General features: G+C 60.7%; 1 protein-coding gene across 1 annotated transcript; it reads right to left on the reverse strand.

Annotated features, from left to right (window-relative positions):
* Window positions 1-4,600: 4,600 nt before the first annotated feature.
* On the reverse strand, window positions 4,601-21,913 carry RINL (Ras and Rab interactor like). Its single transcript, XM_065420782.1, has 11 exons — window positions 21,855-21,913; window positions 19,733-19,898; window positions 19,141-19,258; window positions 15,890-15,962; window positions 14,920-15,008; window positions 13,932-14,291; window positions 12,912-13,538; window positions 10,212-10,526; window positions 9,141-9,269; window positions 8,549-8,712; window positions 4,601-4,918 (listed from the first exon to the last, which is right to left on the reverse strand). Exons 1-11 carry the CDS (start codon window positions 21,911-21,913, stop codon window positions 4,601-4,603), a joined length of 2,418 nt encoding a protein of 805 aa, XP_065276854.1.
* Between the last annotated feature and the right edge of the window lie 1,173 nt (window positions 21,914-23,086).

The following is a 23,086-nucleotide window of genomic DNA, read 5'->3' on the forward strand; positions in this document are numbered from 1 at the left end:
TCCTGGGGCAACCCAGGACTCTGCAGGCTTTCCACAGCTCTTGGAGGAACCAGTCTAACGCCGGCTGTTCGCGTTGTCTGGGTTAGGCCTCGGCTACACCTAAAAATGAGATCGGCCTAGGTCCAAACCTCAGGGAGATGAAAAACTTTGTAGTTTGTTCGGTCAGGGCCGGCTTTATGAACTGCAGGGCCCGATTCGAATACCCGGCGGCGGTCCGGGGCTTCGGCGGCACTTCGGCGGCGGGGGGTCCGCTCCGGGTCTTCTGCAGCACCGAAGGACCCCCGCCACCAGAATGCCGCCGAAGACCCCCGCAGCGGACCGCCGCCGGGTGAGTAAAAAAAAAAAAAATTAAAAAAGCGCCTAAGGCGCGGGGCCCGATTCCGGGGAATCGGCCTAAAGCCGGCCCTGAGTTTGGTCGATCTCCTCGCCGTTGTAGATGCGGTCAGGTCAACCGAAAAATTCTTCCATCCACCAAGCTCCTGCCTCTGAGGTAGGTGGATGAGCGACAGCCATGGACAAACTGTCTGTAACGTAGGCAGGGTTATACTACAGCTCCCCGGGCCGTAGCTGTTCTCCTGTAGCCACTGCAGATGGGTGGATATAGGGATAGATAAAGGGGTGTGGGGGGGGATAGATAGATAGATAGATAGATAGATAGATAGATAGATAGAGGGGGTGGATGGGGATAGATAGATAGATAGATAGAGAATATATTATTGCCCTTATATAAATCCATGGTTCGCCCACATCTCGAATACTGTGTACAGATGTGGTCTCCTCACCTCAAAAAAGATATTCTAGCACTAGAAAAGGTTCAGAAAAGAGCAACTAAAATGATTAAGGGTTTAGAGAGGGTCCGATATGAGGAAAGATTAAAGAGGCTAGGACTCTTCAGTTTGGAAAAGAGAAGACTAAGGGGGGACATGATAGAGGTATATAAAATCATGAGTGATGTTGAGAAAGTGGATAAGGAAAAGTTATTTACTTATTCCCATAATACAAGAACTAGGGGTCACCAAATGAAATTAATAGGCAGCAGGTTTAAAACAAATAAAAGGAAGTTCTTCTTCACGCAGCGCACAGTCAACTTGTGGAACTCCTTACCTGAGGAGGTTGTGAAGGCTAGGACTATAATAATGTTTAAAAGGGGACTGGATAAATTCATGGTGGCTAAGTCCATAAATGGCTATTAGCCAGAATGGGTAAGAATGGTGTCCCTAGCCTCTGTTCGTCAGAGGATGGAGATGGATGGCAGGAGAGAGATCACTTGATCATTGCCTGTTAGGTTCACTCCCTCTGGGACACCTGGCATTGGCCACTGTCGGTAGACAGATACTGGGCTAGATGGACCTTTGGTCTGACCCAGTACGGCCTTTCTTATGTTCTTATGTTAGATGTGTAGACAGAAATTCTAAGTCATAAATAGATAACCCCCAATAGATTTTAAAGGGTTTCTTATCCTACACCTCGGTTTTGCACCTGGTTTTAAACAAAACTTCCTGTCATTGGAAGACAGTTAAAACACAAACACTTTCCCCCTTTCCCCCCCCCCCCGATACCCCTCCCCGAGCTGGGCCTGGAACCCAGGAGTTGCCGGTGGCACCCAGCAAACCAGAGGCCCCACCCTGCCCCCATGTCTCAGGTCTCGCACCCTGACAGACAGGCAGTGAAGAGCAGACCCGGGCCCAGATCCTTAAAGCAATCGAGGTGCCCAACCTTGGATCACTTCCACTGGCTGTTAGGAGCCAGAGGGGCCCAGCCCAGGGCTAGCTGTCCATTTTAAGAGGTGTGGGGGGGCATTAAGCTAGAGTCCAGGAGCTCCCCACTATTCATGCCCTGTGGGAGGAGAGTGGTGTCTAGTGGTTAGAGCAGGGATGGGGGGGAACTTGAGAGTCAGGACTCCTGGGTTCTATTCCCGCTTCTGGTGGGGTCCAGTGGTTAGAGCAGGCGGGGGGGGGGGGACTGAGAGTCAGCTCCCACACCATATAAACCAGCTTCTTAGACAATCTCCGGCCCAGTAACCTCACCTGCTGGGATGACCCGCCCAGCTGCTGTTCAATGCTACAGCCACAAACCCGGCTGGGGTTCACCGGGCTGTGGGGAGGGGAGGGAACTGCTTAGACCCCAGAGTTACAGCCCCCACCCTCCAAGCTTTGCTCAACTCAAGTTGACTGAGGTTATTTCTTCAGGGGGTCACAGACCCCCTTGCCCCCATCAGCTTGTGTGTGACTGACAGTCCCCAGTGGCCAGACATCTGCACTGCGTCCTCCTCTACCAAAGAGGCACAAAATCAACTGCGTGTTGCTTGTTTGATTTGTGAAGTGGGGTTTAGGGGCTGGGGAGAGGCGCTGGACTGAGAGTCCTGGGGACGGTCAGCGGCTGTTTAGCCACAGAACAGGGACACCTCAGGCAGCAGCAGGGCAAACCTTGGCTGTGAAACACCATTGGGATACTCAAGGGATGGATCATTGGGCATGTTGCACTCAGATGCAGCCGCCTCTGGGGTGGAGCCATGGGGGGCAGTTTATACAGCATAGTATCCTGCACCCAGCACTGAGATGCAGCCACCTCTGGGGTAGCACGTGGCAGCTGTTTATACAAGGAGCCTTCACCCAGTGCTGAGGTGGGGTGCAGCCACCTCAGGGGTGGGGCATAGCAGCTGTTCATGCAGGGAGCGCGCCGACAGCACTGAGATGCAGCCACCTCTGGGGTGAGGAGCAGCAGCCATGTGTGCAGCTGCACAACGCTGCATGCCAAGTTAGGACAGGAAGGGAAGGAGAAGGCTGTAACCGGCTGAAAGTGCAGGAGACATTTAAGGATGCAAAATGGAATCACCCGCATGAGAATTGGGCTGGACACTGAGGCTAGCCCCCCAACTCTTGGGGGACGGGCATGGGGATCGAAGGACCCCAGGACCCCATTCGTACATCTCCCTCGACAGATGGATGGCTTTGTCCCGGAGCACCGGGGCCAGCAGGACTGCAAGTGAGCGCCTCCCCCCTCTCCCCGCACCAGGCCCCCCCGACACTGCATCGAGGGCCACAGGGACTGAAGGGAGAGCGCCCCCTACCGGGGCACCCCACTTTGCTCCCTAGCATTGCACTGGGGCCAGCAGCACTGCAGGGGAGCCTCCCCCCGCACAGAAGCAGCCCAGCTTGGGAGAGCACCTAGGAAGGTGAGCAGGCGGGAGGTTGCAAGACAACAGGCTACTGCACTGAGACCTGCTGAAATGCCCCAGTGCAAAAACATATCCCTGACAGCTGACTGTGACCCCCTCTCAGCCAAGCTGCAGGCAACGGCCCGCTGCCATAAACTGTTATAGGAAGTGGTGTGAGTGCTGCACTCCGCCCCAGAGGCAGCTGCTCAGAAAAACTCATTGAGGCAGGACACCTGGGTTCTATTCCTGGCTGGTCACACCCCCATTTTGTGCCTCAGTTCCCCCTCCCCTCCTTTGTCCATTTAGGCCCAGCTCCTCAAAAAGAACTTGGATGCTTAATTTGCATTGCCAGGGGCTGGGCCTAAGCTCTCGGTGGCCAGGGCTGTCCCTCACCCTGCATATGTACCGTAATACACCGAATAGCAACCACAAACCCTCCCACCCACGCTCCGCCAGGCCTTGCGTTTTCAGAGGTTCTCTTTTTTTATTTAAAGAAAGAGTAACCAAGCGGGCCAAAGTCCTTTTTATAGCCCTCCCTTTACAGGGGGGAAGGTCATATAAATATATAGCCCCTGATTAGGCAGAAGGTTCAGGAGTTTAAGGTCACTTCCCCTTTAAACAGGGATTCCCACGAGCTGGGTTCCTGGTCCTAGAGAGAAGTGGTAAAGCTCACCGCACGTTATTGGAACAGCCTCAGATTGTGAGGGGAACTAACGGGCTGGTTAGTTACATTCATCTGGATATGGGGGGGTGTGGGGGGAGTCTGGTGCAGCCCTTGGGATGGAAGGTGATTCAGGGCAAGCTGCCTCTCCCCCCCCGCCATGCCCTTTGGGCGATATATGCCAGCCCTGCCCCGGAGAGGATATTGGATTTGTTTTTCCCCTGCCTCCCGGCTGAGTTTGCCCGCAGAGCGGCAGCTCTTCTGACCCTTTCCCACTGGGCTGCAGCCTCCCAAACCTGTAGGGCACAGGTCCACCCCACCCCCGCTCAGGCAGCCGGCTAGAGCCGAACGGTTCCTGCGCTCCGGCCCGCAGCGTCCCGAGCCATCCACGCCCCGGCCCCAGGCTGCAGCTGGGAGCCAAAATGACCAACACGGCCCCAAGGCTCGGAGAGTTCCAAGGGAAGGAAAGGCCATCCCGGCTTGGGACACCTACGCCCCTGAGCTGTGCCCTGCAAAGATGGGGACGCCCCAGCCACGGTAGGATTGTCCCCTCCAGTTATAAGTCAATAGGGCTTCTACGCTTTCCGCTGGCTGCTCCAGCGCCTGTGTGCTCCGACCCTTGGGAAGTTTGAGTTTGTTTTTTCCCCAGGCGTCCCAAGATATTAGGACCTGGGAGGCTCTGAGGAGAGTCCGGCCTCAGTCCTGAGGTCGCTGGACTTTGGATGCACGGACTGGACGCTCCCATCCAGGCAGCCTCTGATTGCACCGTCTCTCTACCGGCCTTATATGGGTTCCTGAGCAGGAGTTGGGCCGTCGCCCTCCAATGGGGCTTCCGGCTCCTCTCCCTTCAGCTTGTAAACGAAGCAGCTGGAGCTGCAGTGGGATTTGAGGGACGCCGAGCGGATCTGCTGGGGGCGGCTGTCCCCCGCCAGGAGGCGGGAGGTGCTGTCCGTCACCAGGAAGAGACCATAGGCCTCCGGGTTGGAGACGCCATATTTCTTGCTGCAGATCACGCACACTGAGGCCGCTGTCATGTGGGTGGGGACGGGGATGGCCTTCTGGTTCGCGAAGGGCTCTTGGAAGGAGACGTAGAAGATGTCCTGAGAGAAGGAGAGGGGGAAAAAGATAAATCAAGCAGACCAGAGGCTATGGTGATGGGCACCCTGTACATACCATAGACAGATCAGATTACAGAGAGAGTGGGTAGGGCACTGGACTGGGACTTGCAAGATCTGGGCTCTATTCCTGCTGAGTGATCTTGAACAAGTCCTGTCCCTGTTGTGCCTCAGTTTCCCCTCCCACCCTTTGTCTAGGTGGGAGGTGCTAAAGGAGCACTCAAGGAGGATAAGGCCATTGCAGAGAAACTAAATGAATTCTTTGCATCGGTCTTCACGGCTGAGGATGTGAGGGAGATTCCCAAACCTGAGATTCCCAAACCAGATCTGAGGAACTGTCCCAGATTGAGGTATCATTAGAGGAAATTTTGGAACAAATTGAGAAATTAAACAGCAATAAGTCACCAGCACTAGATGGTATCAGAGGGGTAGCCGTGTTAGTCTGAATCTGTAAAAAGCAACAGAGGGTCCTGTGGCACCTTTAAGACTAACAGAAGTATTGGGAGCATAAGCTTTCGTGGGTAAGAACCTCACTTCTTCAGATGCTTGCAGAAGTGAGGTTCTTACCCACGAAAGCTTATGCTCCCAATACTTCTGTTAGTCTTAAAGGTGCCACAGGACCCGCTGTTGCTTTTTACAGCACTAGATGGTATCACCCAAGAGTTCTGAAGGAACTCAAATGTGAAATTGCAGAACTACTAACTGTAGTCTGTAACCTATTATATAAATCAGCTTCTGCACCAGATGACTGGAGGATAGCTAATGTGACGCCAATTTTTTAAAAGGGCCCCAGAGGAGACCCCAGCAATTACAGGCCTGTAAGCCTGACTTCTGTATCGGGCAAACTAGTTGAAACTATAATAAAGAACAATATTGTCAGACATATAGATGAAGATAATTTGTTGAGGAAGAGTCGACATGGTTTTAGTAAAAGGAAATCATGCGTCACCAATCTACTAGAATTCTTTGGGAGTCAACAAGCATGTGGACCAAGGGGATCCAGTGGACATAGTGTACTTAGATTTTCAGAAAGCCTTTGACAAGGTCCCTCACCAAAGGCTCTTAGCAAAGTAAGATGTCATGGGATAAGAGGGAAGGTTCTCTCATGGATCAGTAACTGGTTAAAAGATAGGAAACAAAGGATAGGAATAAATGGTCAGTTTTCAGAATGGAGAGAGGTAAATAGTGGTGTCCTCCAGGGGCCTGTTCTGGGCCCAGTCCTATTCAACATATGCATAAATGATCTGGAAAAAGGGGTAAACAGCGAGGTGGCAAAATTTGCAGACGATACAAAACTACTCAATAGTTAAGTCCCAGACAGACTGCGAAGAGCTACAAAAACTGGGTGACTGGGCAACAAAATGGCAGATGAAATTCAATGTTGATAAATGCAAAGTAATGCACATTGGAACACATATTCCTAACTATACATATAAAATGATGGGGTCTATATTAGCTGTTACCGTGCAAGAGAGAGATCTTGGAGTCACTGTGGATAGTTCTCTGAAAACATCCACTCAATGTGCAGCGGCAGTCAAAAAAGCGAACAATGCTGGGAATAATTAAGAAAGGGATAGATGATAGGACAGAAAATATCATGTTGCCTCTATATAAATCCATGGTATGCCCACATCTTGAATACTGCGTGCATATGTGGTCGTCCCATCTCAAAAGGATATATTGGAATTGGAAAAGGTTCAGAAAAGGGCAACAAAAATGATTAGGGGTATGGAACGGCTTCCGTATGAGGAGAGATTAATAAGACTGGGACTTTTCAGCTTGGAAAAAGAGACGGCTAAGGGGAGATATGATTGAGGTCTATAAAATCATGACTGGTGTAGAGAAAGTAGATAAGGAAGTGTTGTTTACTACTCATAACACAAGAACTAGGGGTCACCAAATGAAATTAATAGGCACCAGGTTTAAAACAAATAAAAGGAAGTATTTCTTCACACAACACACAGTCAACCAGTGGAACTTCTTGCCAGAGGATGTTGTGAAGGCCAAGACCATAACAGGGTTCAAAAAAGAACTAAATTCATAGAGGACAGGTCCATCAGTGGCTATTAGCCAGGATGGGCAGGGATGGTGTCCCTAGCCTCTGTTTGCCAGAATCTGGGACTGAGTGACAGGGGATGGATCACTTGATGATTCCCTGTTCTGTTCATTCCCTCTGGGACACCTGGCCACTGTCGGTAGACAGGATACCGAGCTAGATGGACCCTTGGTCTGACCCAGTAGGGCCGTTCTTATGTTCTTTTGTCTATTTAGAGTGTAAGCTCTTTGGAGCAGGAGCTGCCTCGGACTGTGCAGCGCCCGGCACGACAGCGGCCCCATCTCAACTGAGGCCTCTAGATGCTACCGTAATACACCTAATAACCAACCACAGGTGGATCAAGAGAAAGACAGTCAACCATCCGAGGCAGCCGTGACTAACTCATTAACGTTTACAAACTTGATAACTTTACATAGAGTGAAGCTTTGTTACTTGGCTTTTTGTCATCACCATTCTCTCTCTGAATAAGGGTGCTGTGCCTTTAAGAAGGCGGGGCTCTACGACCCTGACTCCTGGGCGGAGCTGTGTGTATATAAACAAGGCCAGACACATGGCTGGTAGCTACACTCAAATTCAACTCTTCGAGCCCGCCTCTCGCTGGGTTGCTCATATAAACAGGATGGCGGGAGAGGCTAAAACTCAGACCCCTCTGTTCCCAAAGCACTGGCGATGAAGGAGAATCTCCCTTAGCCTTTCGTGTTGGGTCTATGACACACGCACAGCTGAGCAATTCCATCTCCGTGCGGAGGGGGAAGAGGAATGCCGCATAGACAGGCGCGACTGCTCATTGCAACACCCAGAAGCCCGTTAGTCCGTCCAGCCCCAGGGGCTTCCCCAAAATATAGGTCTGTAGAACGCTCGACTCTGAACCTGTCACTCCGGTTTATGGGCAAGCAGCAGAACTACGTGGCGCTGATCAGCCCCAGAGGTAGGGGGCACCGCCCATCCGGAGTACAAAGTTATTCGCTCGCTTATATACATGTTCTGAAACACAATGAGAACCCACTTCTCCGTAGCATTAAGCACTTTGGGATTGGTTCATTGGGATCCCAGATTGCCAGTTCACGCACCTGCTGCGCACGGCTCACTCTCCTCCTGTCTTCTTCCCTACTAGCTACGCATTTGACACGTTCCCAAGGCGACCGTGAATTCATGCTTTCGTTCACGGTTGCGTGTCCTTGCTCAGAATAAACCGATGACCCCATTTTTCCACAGATGGGGAAACTGAGTCACAGAGAGGCGAAGGGACTGACCCCAAAGATCACCCAGCAAGTCAGGGCCAAAGAACCCAGGCTCCCTGTACCCCCTGTTGTAACCAGTAGACCATGCTACCCTCCTAGACCCAGCGATAGAACCCAGGAGTCCTGACTCCCATCCTTCCCCCGCTCTAACCAGTAGACCCCACTCTCTTTGCAGAGCTGGGCATAGGACCCTGGAGTCCTGCCGCCCAGCCCCCCCCGCTCTAACCACTAGCCACCCCTGCCAGAGGCAGGTAGAGAACCCAGGCGCCCCCCGAGCCCCCCTTAGAACGGTGACCTCCCCGGAGCAGCTGACCCTACCTGGGAGCGGCGCCGGCTGTGTTGGTTGTGGTGGATGGTGCGCCGGCGCTGCCACCGGTGGATGGAGTCCTGCGCTTCGATGCTGATCTGCCGGGTTACCATGGCTGACTGGAAGTTGCTGATGTGGTAAAGAGCCCCGAACCAGGTGGTGAGGTAGTAGCCGCCTGCAGGAGAGGGGGAGGAATGCGTGGCTCAGACGTCGGGGGCCCGTGGGCATGCCCGTCGCCGCTAGGGGCTGGCGGACAGAGAGGATAAAAGGCCTACTACTACTGCCGGCGAGGGGAGACCCCCTCTACAGTCTCCATGGCCGGTTTGCTTCTCACTCGCTGTCCTGAGCTGCAAGGCAGCCGGGTAGCGCCAGCTTCCCCGCCAAGCCCAGCGAGACCCCACAAACTCAGCTCAGCCAAGGAGCCACTGGGGGGCTGCCCACGCACTGCTGACCAGGGCACGGTTCGACCTCAGCGCCTGGCTCCCAACCCCATGAGCCACCGGGTCGGCCAGCCCGGCTGCAGGCTCACCCCTAGCGGGGGCGTCCAAGGGCAGCCTGCAGGTCCCCAGCCCAGCTGGGGAAGGACGGGGCCAGGGCTCTGACCTTCTCCCTGTAGCTGGCTGGGGTCCAGCAGCTCCATCATGTACTCCACGTCCAGCTGCACCGAGACGATGTCGCACTTCACCAGGACGTAGGTCAGCACCGGCAGGAAGTCGTCCGCCCCGTAGACCTCTGAGCAGAGAGAGACACGTGGTGAGAACGCCCCCCGTGGGGCCAGTCCCAATACCCTGGAGGGGGCTCGATCCCACCCCCCCGTGGGGCCAGTCCCAATACCCTGGAGGGGGCTCGATCCCCCCCCCCCCGTAGGGGCCAGTCCCAATACCCTGGAGGGGGCTCGATCCCACCCCCCCGTGGGGCCAGTCCCAATACCCGGGGGGGGGGCTCGATCCCACCCCCCCGTGGGGCCAGTCCCAATACCCTGGAGGGGGCTCGATCCCACCCCCCCGTGGGGCCAGTCCCAATACCCTGGGGGGGCTCGATCCCCCCCCCCCCCCGTAGGGGCCAGTCCCAATACCCTGGGGGGGCTCGATCCCCCCCCCCCCCGTAGGGGCCAGTCCCAATACCCTGGGGGGGCTCGATCCCACCCCCCCCGTAGGGGCCAGTCCCAATACCCTGGGGTGGGGGGGACCGATTCCGTCCCCCCCGCAGGGGCCAGTCCCAATACCCTGGGGTGGGGGTGATCCCATCCCCCCCGCAGGGGCCAGTCCCAATACCCTGGGGGGGGCCGATCCCATCCCCCCCGCAGGGGCCAGTCCCAATACCCCGTGGGGGGGGGGGGGCGATCCCATCCCCCCCGCAGGGGCCAGTCCCAATACCCCGGGGGGGGGGGGCGATCCCATCCCCCCTGCAGGGGCCAGTCCCCATACCCCAAGTTACAGGATGTCCACAGTATCCCACACAATCCCCCCGCGCCCTGAAACAGAGGCCCATCAAGGCTGGGGGCGGAGATGGCAGCTCAGAAACAATGCACAGGGGCAGGGGCAGACACGGCTGTCTCAGGGAGGGGGTAGGATGCCATCTTTGGGGGTGGCGAAGTGGGTTCCCATGTGGTAGCGGGGATTCCCCCGGAGCTGAGGGCAGGTTTCCCTGGCAGCCCTGGGCAGCCGCCCCTACCCTTGCCGCCCGTGCCGTGGTTCATGGCCTCGTAGATCAGCTTGCAGGCCTTGAGCAGCTGGGCCTCCTTCTTCTTGGGCGAGTAGGCCTGGTGCATCTGGAGCAGTTTGGCCTGGATGCGCTCGAGGGCCGGGGCGTCGGGGACGCTGGCCGTCACCCCCAGCTCCGCCAGGCTCTGGTGACTCATGGTCAGCTGGTGATCGCGCAGCTTTTGCAGGCTCCCGTCCCGGCTGTGGAAGTCCAGGAGCTGCCCGTAGACGCAGTCCCGCAGCGGCTTCAGGACGCACTTGTACAGGGCCGCCTCCACCACGGAGCCTGTGGGGGGGATGGAGAGAGGGGGGCGGGGGGTCAGGCAGGGGGTGTCCAGCACAGGGCAAGAGCTTGGGGGCTCCGGATTAGGAACCTCGTCTCCATTGGGCCAGCTACATGGGGGCTCGGGCCCAGGAGGGCAGAGGCAGCTGCAAAAGTGACAAGGGGAGTGGGTCTAGTGGTTAGAGCGGGGGGGGGGGGGGCTGGAAGCCAGGACTCCTGGGTTCTCTCCCCAGCTCTTGGAGGGGAGTGGGGTCTAGTGGTTAGAGCGGGGGGGGGGGCTGGAAGCCAGGACTCCTGGGTTCTCTCCCCAGCTCTGGGAGGGGAGTGGGGTCTAGTGGTTAGAGCGGGGGGGGGGGGGGTTGGAAGCCAGGACTCCTGGGTTCTCTCCCCAGCTCTGGGAGGGGAGTGGGGCTAGTGGCTAGAGCAGAGGGGGCCGGGAGCCAGGACTCCTGGGTTCTCTCCCCAGCTCTGGGAGGGGAGTGGGGTCTAGTGGTTAGAGCGGGGGGGGGGGGGCTGGAAGCCAGGACTCCTGGGTTCTCTCCCCAGCTCTGGGAGGGGAGTGGGGCTAGTGGCTAGAGCAGAGGGGGCTGGGAGCCAGGACTCCTGGGTTCTCTCCCCAGCTCTGGGAGGGGAGTGGGGTCTAGTGGTTAGAGCGGGGGGGGGGTTGGAAGCCAGGACTCCTGGGTTCTCTCCCCAGCTCTGGGAGGGGAGTGGGGCTAGTGGCTAGAGCAGAGGGGGCCGGGAGCCAGGACTCCTGGGTTCTCTCCCCAGCTCTGGGAGGGGAGTGGGGTCTAGTGGTTAGAGCGGGGGGGGGGGCTGGAAGCCAGGACTCCTGGGTTCTCTCCCCAGCTCTGGGAGGGGAGTGGGGCTAGTGGCTAGAGCAGAGGGGGCTGGGAGCCAGGACTCCTGGGTTCTCTCCCCAGCTCGGGGAGGGGGAGGGGAGTGCGACACCACACACCCCAACCCCAGAGCACTTTGTTCTCTCCGTTAAAGCATCGCTAACACCGAATGCCGCCCCGTCTTGTGGAGCTGGGACCCGTTTCCCGCTGCTCTGCCCGAGCTGCCTGGCTCCCCGGCCCTGGCACCAAGCTGTCCTCCCCCAGGAGTGGGGGGAGCCTCTGGGCCCCCCCACAGCACCAAGGGGCCAGGCCCGGTTCCCCTTTAAGAGCTCTCCTCCCTTCCGGCCCCCCCAGTCCCCCGTCCCCGCCCCAGCCTTCGGCTTCCTGCCCAGGCGCTCACTGACACCCCGGAGCAGGAGCGGATGCTGCAGCGGGCTGGGGGCGGTTTGACCACAGTGGCCTTTCCGGCTGCATTTATAGACAGCGCTTCTCTTCCTGGAGGGGCTATTTATAACCCCGGGGCGGGGGGGGGCGGCGCTACTAGCTTACCCATGACAGGCTCCATCTTGGGGGGGGGAATCTATTCAGGGGCCCTTCCCCCCACCAATTGCCAGAGCCAACCAAGATCGGATGCAGTCTGGGCAACCTTCCCCCCCCCCCCCCCCGCAGCACTTCTCACCCCAACCCCAGCAATGCCGGGGGGGGGGGGGAAAGAGATAAAATCTGTCTGTGGCCTGTCAGGCCTTGGGCACTCTGCTGAGAAATTGTGCAGCCGGGAAGCGGGCTGAGACCCAGCAAGCTTGTTCCATGCAAGGGGCCCGGGGGGGGGGGGGGGGAGAGGTGGGAAATGACTGGGTGGGGGCTGCTGGTGCAGGTTAGATCCAAAGCAGTGACCTCAAGGTGGGATCCACTGAGCCAGCCCCCCGCCCCCACCCCGCCTTGAGAATTCCTCCCATGGGGGAGGGGAATGTCCCCCTTCTTCTGCATCGCTCACCCCGTACCCAGATCCCAGCTCCCCCATCCTATGCCCCCCCCGTACCCAGCTCCCAGCCAATCCCCATCCTACGGCCCCCCCGTACCCAGCTCTCAGCCAATCCCCATCCTACCGTCCCCCCGAACCCAGCTCTCAGCCAATCCCCATCCTACCGTCCCCCCGAACCCAGCTCCCAGCCAATCCCCCGTACCCAGCTCCCAGCCAATCCCCATCCTCCGTCCCCCATCCCCAGCCAATCCCCATCCGCCCGCCTCCCCGTACCCAACCCGCCCCCATCCTCCCACCCCCCCACCCAGCTCCCAGACAATCCCCATCCTCCCACCCCCCCGTACCCAGCTTCCAGCCCAACATCCTCCTGCCCCCCATACCCAGCTCCCAGCCACTGCCCCCTGCAACTTGAACCCAAAACCCAGCTCCCAGATGCCTCCCCTCCCCAGCTCACAGAGCATCCTCCCCCCTTGAGCCCGATGCCCAGTTCCCAGCTGATGCCCCCCACCCCTTTGACCCCCGCATCCAGCAACCCCCATACCCAGCGGACGGCCCCCCGCCCCGTACCCAGGTCCATCTCCTCGAGGTCCCCGTACTCCCAGGCGTCCTGCAGCTCCGAGCTCTCACACAGGTAACCCTTGAGGCTGCTGATCATCTGGCGGATCTCCTGCAGCAGGTCGGTGCTGGTGGGGTGCCGGGCCGCCCCGCCCCGCAGCACGTGCCCCACGAAGTTCTGCACCAGGCCCCCCACGTAGGAGGCCGGCTCCTGCGTCAGCTCCTGGACCCGCTTGGCCAGCCGGCGCTCGGCCGAGAGGAAGCTGGTCAGGGCGCTGCCCACGGCCGACAGCCGGTGCAGGACCCGGCCCGGCAGCGCCGCCGATTGGTGCTTCTTGCGGGGCGTGGCCGGGTGGGCGTCGGCCTCCTCTTCCACACTGCTGACCGACAGCGAGTCCAGCTCCGGGATGGGCGGCAGGAGCAGGCTGTCCCGGGGGCCCAGCAGCGAGGACTCCGAGTGGGACTTCTTCAGCGCCCAGGGGGCGTCCGAGGCCCCCTCGATCCAAGAGACCCGGTGCGGGGAGGCCGGGCCCTCCTGCCGCTCGGCCGGCGGCGGGGACGACGAGTCCTCGGACATGTTCCAGGCCGGCCGGCGCACCAGCAGCTTCCGTTTCACGGAGGCCGGGGGGGCATCATCACCTGCTGGGGAGAGCGGGGGCGCTGAGGGGCTGGGGTCTCCTTCCCCCAGGGCAACGCCCCATAGAGGACGGGAGTCCCAGAATAACAACCTACTACAAGGCTCGCCGCAAAAGGGAGCAACTCCTTCTAGTCTAGGGGTTCTGGGGTGAGGAATTTACCCCCCCTCCCTACCCCCGATCCTGAGTGCAGGGCAATTCCACCCCCCAGGAGCCTGCAATAGGGGGGGGACGACCCCTGTGGGAGAGGGGAAAGGGAGCGGCCCAGGCACTAAGGGTCAGCCAGGGTGGGCGTGTTACCCAGATGCCACAACCCCACTGCGTCCCAGCACCCGCCCGCCCCCCAAGCCCGATCCCAACAGCTCCACCCCCAAACCGGTAGGCCGCTGGTGCTGACCTTTGCCCTGCTCCCCCTCTTTCCCGGGCTCCGGGGCTCCCAGCTGGTCCGTCTCGGTGGCGGCGGGCGCCAGCGGCTTGTCCAACAGACCGGGCCCCTGCCCGTTCCTCAGCCGGATGGTGCCCCCTCTCTCGGGCGGGTGGAACGGGGACGGCACCCCGGCGGGGAGCCAGCCCTCGCTGCTGTGCTCCGACAGGAAGAGCGGGTTGATGATGCAGAGTGCCCCGTCCTCCGACGTCACCCGGATGCAGCAGGCCGGGCCACTCCTCTCCGGGGAGCTGGGGGGCTCAGGGCTGGACCCCATGTTCTCTTCCTCCTCCTCGCCTGAGGCCGACGGCTTAAAGGGAGGACTCCAGAACCCTGCCAGGGACACCGGGCAGCAGGAGACAGATGTGAGCCCCTGGGCAGACGGAACCCAGCTGAGGGGGGGGGGGGGTCCGCTCTGTGTGCTGAGGGTAGGACACAGGTACCTTTCCTGCCCAACTGTCATGCTCTGGCGCTTACTAGTTAAAGTGGGGTGAGGTGGGGAGGAAGCCAGGACTCCTGGGTTCTATCCCAGCTCTGGGAGGGGAGTGGGATCTAGTGGTGAGAGCAGGGGGGGCTGGGAGCCAGGACTCTTGGGTTCTCTCCCCAGCTCTGGGAGGGGAGTGGGATCTAGTGGTGAGAGCAGGGGGGGGCTGGGAGCCAGGACTCCTGGGTTCTGTCCCCAGCTCGGGGAGGGGAGTGGGGTCTAGTGGTGAGAGCAGGGAGGGCTGGGAGCCAGGACTCCTGGGTTCTGTCCCCAGCTCGGGGAGGGGAGGGGAGTGGGGTCTAGTGGTTAGAGCAGGGGGGCTGGGAGGCAGGATTCCTGGGTTCTCTCACCCGGCTCCATACAGAGGTTGGACACTGAGCCGACCTGACCCCATTCCCCCCTCCCCCGAGTGAAGGTGTCTGGCTTCCTCGCGGAGGCCCTGGCTGCGGGTGAAATCGCCCTCGGGCGGGCACTCACTCATGCCCAGGGCCGCACAGGCGTCCAGCTCGGCCCTGCCGAGGCGTTGCAAGGTAGCTGGGAGCCGCAGCGGGAGGGGCAGCACGTCCCTGTAAGCAAGAGAGACCAGGAGCCAGTTAGCGGGGGGCTGCAGGGAGACGGGGGAGTGCACCAAGGACCCTCCCGATGCCCACACCAGCCAGGGCCCTGCCCTCCTGGCACCATCCAGCCCCCCCTGGACGCCCACACCGGCCAGGGCCCTGCCCTCCTGGCGCCAACCAGCCCCCCCCGGACGCCTGCACCGGCCAGGGCCCTGCCCTCCTGGCGCCAACCAGCCCCCCCCCGGACGCCCGCCCCGGCCAGGGCCCTGCCCTCCTGGCGCCAACCAGCCCCCCCCCCGGACGCCCGCCCCGGCCAGGGCCCTGCCCTCCTGGCGCCAACCAGCCCCCCCCCCGGACGCCCGCCCCGGCCAGGGCCCTGCCCTCCTGGCGCCAACCAGCCCCCCCGGATGCCTGGAATGGAAGAAGCAGGGGTGCCGCGGGGGAGGGGCATGCCCCACACTGGGCAGCTGCAGGAGGAAGTCACCGTGGCCACCCTGCCCCCACCCCCGCAGCTTCCTCAAACCCAGGCCAGCGCCCATGAATTCCACTTCCCCGAACGCTGGGCTAGACGTCGGGGATGCCCCCACCCCTGAAGGGCGCACCTCCGCCATCACGCACCCACATCCCCTCGGCTAGGGTGCTTTTCACCAGAAATGGGGTGGGGGCAAGTTACTGGGTCTTTAAGAGTTGAGTGGGGTGGGGGTGGGGAGTCAGGAGTCCTGGCTCTAACCACTAGACCCAACTCCCCTCCCAGAGCTGGGGTAGAACCCAGGAGTCCTGGCTCCCAGCCCCTAACTGATAAAGGGCAAAGGCCCAGCCCTGGGGACAGGAGAGCAGAGACTCAGGGGAAGTGTCACCTGTCCCCTCCCGTTCCCCCCAGCCCCGCTCACCTGCTCACGGAGAGGAAGGCAACCAGTTCCAGTAGGCCCAGGAAACGCAGTTGGGACCCTTCCAGGCAAACAGCTGGAAGAGAGAGAGATGGAGTCTGAGACACAGAGCAGGCCCCCAGGTGCTGGGGGGGGGGGCTCCAGGGGGCTCGCCCGACAGCAGAAGCCAGCTGGAAGTTTTCCCCAGTCGGGAGAGTCTCTTGAGCTCTTAAGAAGCGGCTTGTTCTGGGGTGGGGCACGTCACAGGTCAGGTCGGTTCCAAAGTGTGAGTGTGTGGGGGGGGGATCTGAGTGACAAGGCCTCCAGTGCCTGACTCGCTCCCCAGTTTGTGCTCCCCATAGCACCAGACTGCCAAAAACCCTCCCTGATCCCCTGTGCCCGACGGTGAATCAGAGGGGAGTAGGTTCTAGTGGTTAGAGCAGGGTGACGCGGAGGGTCCATGGCAGAGCCGCGGCAGCCCCCCAGCTGGGAAGGAGGGGGGTCTCTCCCCGGCAGCCACAGCCCTGGAGCTGGGGAAAGTCGCCTCTTTCTCTGCCCGCCGCAGCCGTACACGTCCCAAATTCCCCCCACCCCCTCTTCTCACCCCACTGCCCCCTCCCACCTACCCCCTACTCCCCCCAAGGCCACCACCTCACCTTACACAGGCGTCTGCTGGGTGGCCCGTCATTCTCTCGTGTGCGGCCGCCCAGGGAATAGGGGCCCAGTCCGGCCCTTAGAGGGAACTAGCCATGGACCACAGTTTGAGAACCTCTGCACCAGACCTCACTCCCCTCCCAGAGCTGGGGAGAGAACCCAGGAGTCCTGACTCCCAGCCCCCTCCCCCCCCCGGCTCTAACCACTATCTGTCATTGTCCGGCACTCATTTAAATCAGGTACAAGCCTGGGCTGTTTCCTGATGCTCCCAGTCCTGGTCCACACCGACCCCTCAGGGGCAAGCCCGAGGCCCTGGCTGGCTCCAGCGTGGCCGTACCCCAGTCTGTTCCCTTCAGGACTGCCCCGAGCAACCCCACCTGCCCCCGCCCCGGGCACAGAACACGTCTGCTGAGATCGGCAGAGATAAGCTGCCCCGACTCTTCCTAGAAGCGAGGAGGAAGCTACGAGAGGCCGCCCTGATGCCAGCGCAGGGTGGGAGCGTGGGCCCGGCTGGGGCCTTCACATCACTAACCCAGGGGCTGACGGAGGTTCTGGCTGGGGATAGAACCCAGGAGTCCGGGCGGGGGGATTTTTTTATCCACCTGCTTGACCTTGGGCCCAGATCAGCCATCGCTCTGTGCCTCAGTTTGCACCAAGCTCCCCGCACTGCGCCTTCTCCACCTCCGGCAGCTGCCTCCTCTCCCCAGCAGATTCACAGTCCCCCACCCTTCCAACACCCCCAGCCGTGAGATGTCCACAACCTGCAAGCGCCCTGGGCTGTCAAGCCAGATGCACCTTTGACATAGACCTGGCAGGAGCACCGGACAGGGAGCTCGGACACCTGGGTTCCATCCAGCCTCGGCTCCTTTGCCAGGAAGAAGGAAAGGAGTTGCTGACTGGGAATGGGAACCCAGGAGTCCTGGATTCAATCCCTTTCCCTGCTCCCGCCCTCTGTATGACCTTGGGCCAAGAGCGGTCATCTTCCCGTGCCTCAGTTTACCCCATCTAGCCTAAAAAGGGGGAGGATTTAACCTCCCCACTAAGATGTCGTAAAGGGGGGAAACTGAGGCACAGAGAGGGGAACAGAATTGCTCAAGGTTACAGAGTGAATTAGGAAAAAAGAACCAGGAGTTCTGCCTCCCAGCCCACCCCCCTGCTCTAACCACTAGCCCCCACTCCCCTCCCAGCACCAGGGACAGAACCCAGGAGTCCTGCCTCCCAGCCCACCCCCCTGCTCTAACCACTAGCCCCCACTCCCCTCCCAGCACCAGGGACAGAACCTAGGAGTCCTGGCTCCCAGCCCACCCCCCTGCTCTAACCACTAGCCCCCACTCCCCTCCCAGAGCCGGGATGGAACCCAGGAGTCCTGGCTCCCAGCCCACCCCCCTGCTCTAACCACTAGCCCCACTCCCCTCCCAGCACCAGGGATAGAACCTAGGAGTCCTGGCTCCCAGCCCACCCCCTGCTCTAACCACTAGACCCCACTCCCCTCCCAGAGCCGGGATGGAACCCAGGAGTCCTGGCTCCCAGCCCACCCCCCTGCTCTAACCACTAGCCCCACTCCCCTCCCAGAGCCGGGATGGAACCCAGGAGTCCTGGCTCCCAGCCCCCTCTGCTCTAACCACTAGCCCCACTCCCCTCCCAGAGCCGGGATGGAACCCAGGAGTCCTGGCTTCCAGCCCCCCGCTCTAACCACTAGACTGAAGTCCTCCCTAGCTGGGCGCTGCCCTTTCCTGCCCCACATACCTCACCAAGGAAGCATGAGCTGGGCAGGGGTGAAGCGCAGAGGCTGGTGCTGAAACCCAGAGCAGCATTGCCACCGGGAGCAGCCGGCTGCGTCCTGGGGGGTGGGTGGGTCTAGTCCGCAGCCCCTCCCCGGGGTCCCCAGCATGGCATCAGATCCTTCCCCTCCGGGCTTTTGCTAGAGCTGGGGCCCTTCCCTTTTCTTGTACAGCAGGAGGAAACGACGTCACAGACCTCAGGACTTTATGGGCCCGTTGTATCATCCAGCTGCTGTCGAGGCAGTGGGGACTAGTGGTTAGAGCAGGAAGCACTGACGTCTGGACTCCTGGGTTCTATCCCCAGCTCTGGGAGGGGAGTGGGGTCTAGTGGTTTGAGCCAGGACTCTCGACTCCCCACCCCCACCCCACTCAACTCTTAAAGACCTAGTAACCTGCCCCCACCCCAAGTCGGGTGAAAAGCACCTTAGCTGAGGGGATGTGGGTGCGTGATGGGGGGAGGTGCGCTCTTCAGGGATGGGGGCAGCTCTGGGAGGGGAGTGGGGGCTAGTGGCTAGAGCAGGGGGGCTGGGAGTCAGGACTCCTGGGTTCTCTCCCTGGCTCTGGGAGGGGAGTGGGGTCTAGTGGTTAGAGCCGGGGGGGCTGGGAGCCAGGACTCCTGGGTTCTCTCCCTGGCTCTGGGAGGGGAGTGGGGTCTAGTGGTTAGAGCAGGGGGGCTGGGAGCCAGGACTCCTGGGTTCTCTCCCTGGCTCCGAGAGGGGAGTGGGGTCTAGTGGTTAGAGCAGGGGGGCTGGGAGTCAGGACTCCTGGGTTCTATCCCTGGCTCTGCTGACGTGCTACATGAGCCCAGACATGTGGCTCCCGGGGGCTGCCCTGACGTACCCGAGCCGTCCTCCTGGATCTTGAAACAGCAGACGCCTCCGGCTCCATGCCCCTCTCCACTGCTCTGCACCGACAGCGCCTTGAGCTCCCCGCTCCCCGCGTCGGTCACCAGGAATGTCTGGGGATGGGAGAGTTTGGCGGGTTTGGAAAGGAGCAGGCCGGCAGGTCTGGGTGGGGCACCAGGGCCTGGCTTTGCAGGCCGGTTTGTGGGTCCCCAGCTGAGACTGGGGGGGGGGGCGGTTTGGCTCTCTCCACGCCCCACAGGGCCTTGGTTTGTCCCCGAAGCTTGCAGTTCCCAGTCCTACCCCTGCCAGCCAGGAATGGTGCTAATGGCGGCCCCAGGGCATTAGCCACCCCAGTGCCAGCCCTCCACGGGGCAGGAGTGAGGAAAAGGGGATGGTGTAGCCCCAAGCCCCCCAGCCACCACCTTACAGCCCCGCCCACCTTACAGCCCCGCCCAGCCACCTCCTTACAGCCCCGCCCACCTTGACCCCACCCACCTTCCAGCTTAAAGCCCCGCCCACCTTAGAGCTCCACCCAGCCACCACCTTATAGCCCCGCATGGTCCCACACCCACTGGCCAGCCACTTACCCCAGGCGGCTGCATCCTCAGCAGCTCCGTGGCTTGCTCCGGGCCCAGGCCGAGCAACTGCCAGAGCCCCTGGGTCAGCAGGAGCCTGTCCAGGACCGTCAGGGGGGGCGGGGGCTGGCCTCCCGCCGGGGCCTGGCGCTGGCCATTCTGCAGCAGGCGCTGGGGGCTGCACGCAAACACACGAGAGGCATTGAGCTGGGGGTGGGCATCGGCCACGCCTTGGGGGTACGTCCAGCCAATGAGAGGGGGTGGCGGCGCCTCTGGCTCGCGTCCCATTGGCCAATGCGGCCGCGCTGTCCCGGCTCCTGCTCGTGTAGTTGAATTTAGCGGGGCATGAAAAGCCGTGGCTGGGTGTCCCGGACGCCTGGGTTCTAGCTGGTCGCAGGAGATCCCAGCCCAGCCCCACAGCTCCTCAGAGCAGGAGGTGGGGGTGTTCTCTACCCCCCTGCCCAAGGCAAAGACCTCTCTGCACTGTATCTGTTCCTAAGGACCTTAGCAACCACTGGAAATACACATGCACACGCGGGTCGAGCATTTAAGGCACTGGATGGCACTCAGGGTCAATCCCCAGCTCCCTGGGTGAGGCATGGCATCGCGCCGTGCCTCAGTTTCCCCACTTGTAAACAGGCGCCACATCCCTTCTCCTTTGTCTAGTTAGATGGCAAACTCATTGGGGGCAGGGACCGTCTCTTATTATGCGCATGTGCAGAGCCGGGCACAATGGGGGACCCGATATCTGGCGGGGGGAAAGGAGGGGGTGCTGCTGCACCTGGCATGACAGGGGGACCCCGATCTTGGTTGGGGAGGGTCTGTGCGGTGCCCAGCACGATGGGGGGCCCCAATCTTGGTCAGGGGGGTTAGTGCAGCTCCCAGGATAACAGGATCCCCCCAACCTAAGTGGTGGGGGGGGATCAGGCCACGCCCTGGCATGATGGGGGGGCAATCTTAGTTGGGGGGCTCTTTGCAGTGCCTGGCATTAGAGGTGCCCCGGTCTCAGTGGCGGTGTCTAGGTGCTACTGTAATATTTTATATCACACCCCATCGGGACTGACGGGGGGGGACCCTAGTATCAGTCCCCCCCCCCCAATCTGTAACTGGGGTGAAACAGGGGGGTAGGGCCCCAGCGTACCTGATGAACCAGGGCCCCCAAATTTCTCTGCATCCCATAACCGTAGTGTTGCCCCCTTTCCCAGGGCTGCTCTGGCCCCAACTTGGACCCTAAACGTTGCCAAACGGAGCTGGAAGCTACAGAGAATCGCTTCTCCTGGTGCCGATCTGCGCGTGGGACGGACGGACACACACACACAACTCCCCGGCCTCCTGCGAGGGACGCCTACCCAGCCCCACTGCGAAAGGAACGCGGCTCCACCACGTGACGGCTCCCTCCACCCACACACCCTTTGTAACGGCTGAAAAAGCCACCCAGCCACACTCTCCTCCCCCCGCCCCACCATGGCGGATTTCCAGGCCTCTAGGGACTGGGGGGAGGTGAAGGCCCCGCCATGGGGGGCTTCCCTGAAGCCAATGGCCTGATCATGCATTCAAAGGGCTCCCTGAAAAGTGTGTAAACCAGGGGGGGGGCATGCATACACCACCCCCTGCACCCCAGCCTACACCTCCGCCCCCCCCGGGCCCTGCATACCCACACATCTTGAAATCCCATCAAACCCGCTCCCAGCTCGAGCTGGGAAGCACCAAACCAGGAAGGGAACGTATCCGTGGCACTGCCCCGGGCCTCAGTTTCCCCCACCCACCCCGTCTGGCCCTGGCCTCACTGTCCCCATCCACCCCCCCGTCTTGGGCCCCCCGAAGGAAAAGTTTTGCTGCTGGATGTCCCGGACAGCAGAGCGAGGGCTGGGCTAAGCTGCAGAGCTTAGCACAACCCCACACAGGGACTGACCAATCCCCAGCCCTCCCACCAAGGGGGCTAGAACCCAGCTCCTCTTGCTCAGACCCCCTGACTCTCAAGCTAAAGCAGAATCCCCATTGACTGGGAGCAGTATAGGGCATATGACAGGCAGCAGCGGCCCTGGTGCCATCCAGCAGAGGGCAGTGGTTACACATGCACCGGCCAAAGCTTGGCTGGCTACACAGACTCACTCCCATCTAGAGGTTTGCTTACCGGTTATCACTGTCCCCAGCCCCCGAAGGATCGACATCTTCAGCAGACACGTGAGGCATCCTTTATAGCCCAGCAGCTGTAACTAACCCATCAGCAGAGGCAGCTTGCTCGGAAACCCGTGTCCCAGGATGCATTTAGGTGCCAGATCCCTCTGCAAGCAGGAGACAACTTTGTAATGGGGGGGGGGCGTAAAGGGCCATTGTGGGGGGGTGTTGCCCCCCTGCCTGCTGCAGTGTTACTCTCACTCGCATTACCCCCTTCAGCCGCTAGGTGTCTCTCTGTGCAGCACAGAGGTCCCAGCAGGGGCCTGTCCCCTGGTTAACAAGAGAGACAAAGCTGGCCCGCGAGCTGTGTTGGGGTATGTCACTGGGGGTCAGTTCTCCTCAACACACACCTCCTGTTTCCGGAGGACCGAGATTCCGCGTGGCGCTACCACTGCCCACGGGCGGGATAACAGCCTCGTAGGATCGGACCCGGCCTGACACTTTCCGGTCCTAGGCATTGGCTATTCAGCCTGGGAGCGCCTCCAGGCAGGGCCTAGCTCTTCCTGGGGTGCAATGGGGGTCCCCGCTTCCAGCGGGGGCCTCTAAGTGCTACAGGCACATACATCAAATAGGGGATGGACGTCTCTGGAGACTGGAGTCCTTTGTGTCGGGGGGAGCTCCCGCTCCAGCGACCAACAGAGCCAACATCCCTCAGCCTTGCCCTGGACAGGACCGCAACTGAGTCCTGGTTCCATGGCCCCTGAGAGCCGCCTGTTCCCCTGAAACTCCCTGGCGTCCCCCTTGGCACATCAGTCTCTAGAGTGTGCTTGTAAAGGGTTAACAGCCCCCTCCCGACCCCTCCGTGGGCCCAGTTCTGGGGCGCTCGCTCCCCGGCCAAGCCCGAGGGAGCCTTAACCCCCCAACCCGCCCCCCCCACCTGCAAGCCCATATTCCCAAAGGGGGCCACCGGGCTTCAAAACCAACCCAGCGCTGGTTTCAATCCGCCCAGCGTGTCATTGGGGGAGGCGGAATCATCCCCAGGCTTCGTCACTGGGTAATGGCAACCCCTATTTCAGTTCCTCTGCTCTCCCTGGCATCTGGGTGTGTTCCAGCATCGCCTCCCCCATGAACGTGAGCCCAGAGAGACTCTGGGGGCGTAAGTGAGATCAGGCTCACAAACTGGTTTGTAATTTATTAGGTGCATTATGGTAGCACCAAAAGGCCCCCGGCCGAGATCAGGGCCCCGGC

The sequence above is a fragment of the Emys orbicularis genome, chromosome 21 (assembly GCF_028017835.1).
Source record: "Emys orbicularis isolate rEmyOrb1 chromosome 21, rEmyOrb1.hap1, whole genome shotgun sequence".
NCBI classification, from domain to species: Eukaryota; Metazoa; Chordata; order Testudines; family Emydidae; genus Emys; species Emys orbicularis.

What these genes read in the sequence shown, in the direction of transcription:
- RINL (XM_065420782.1), bottom strand. Translation starts at nt 21,913, where the DNA reads ATGCCTCACGTGTCTGCTGAAGATGTCGATCCTTCGGGGGCTGGGGAC. An exon ending in TGAGGATGCAGCCGCCTGGG is followed by an intron (nt 19,259 to 19,732) that starts GTAAGTGGCTGG and finishes TCCCATCCCCAG; the next exon opens with ACATTCCTGGTGACCGACGC. An exon ending in GATCCAGGAGGACGGCTCGG is followed by an intron (nt 15,963 to 19,140) that starts GTACGTCAGGGC and finishes TCTCTCTTCCAG; the next exon opens with CTGTTTGCCTGGAAGGGTCC.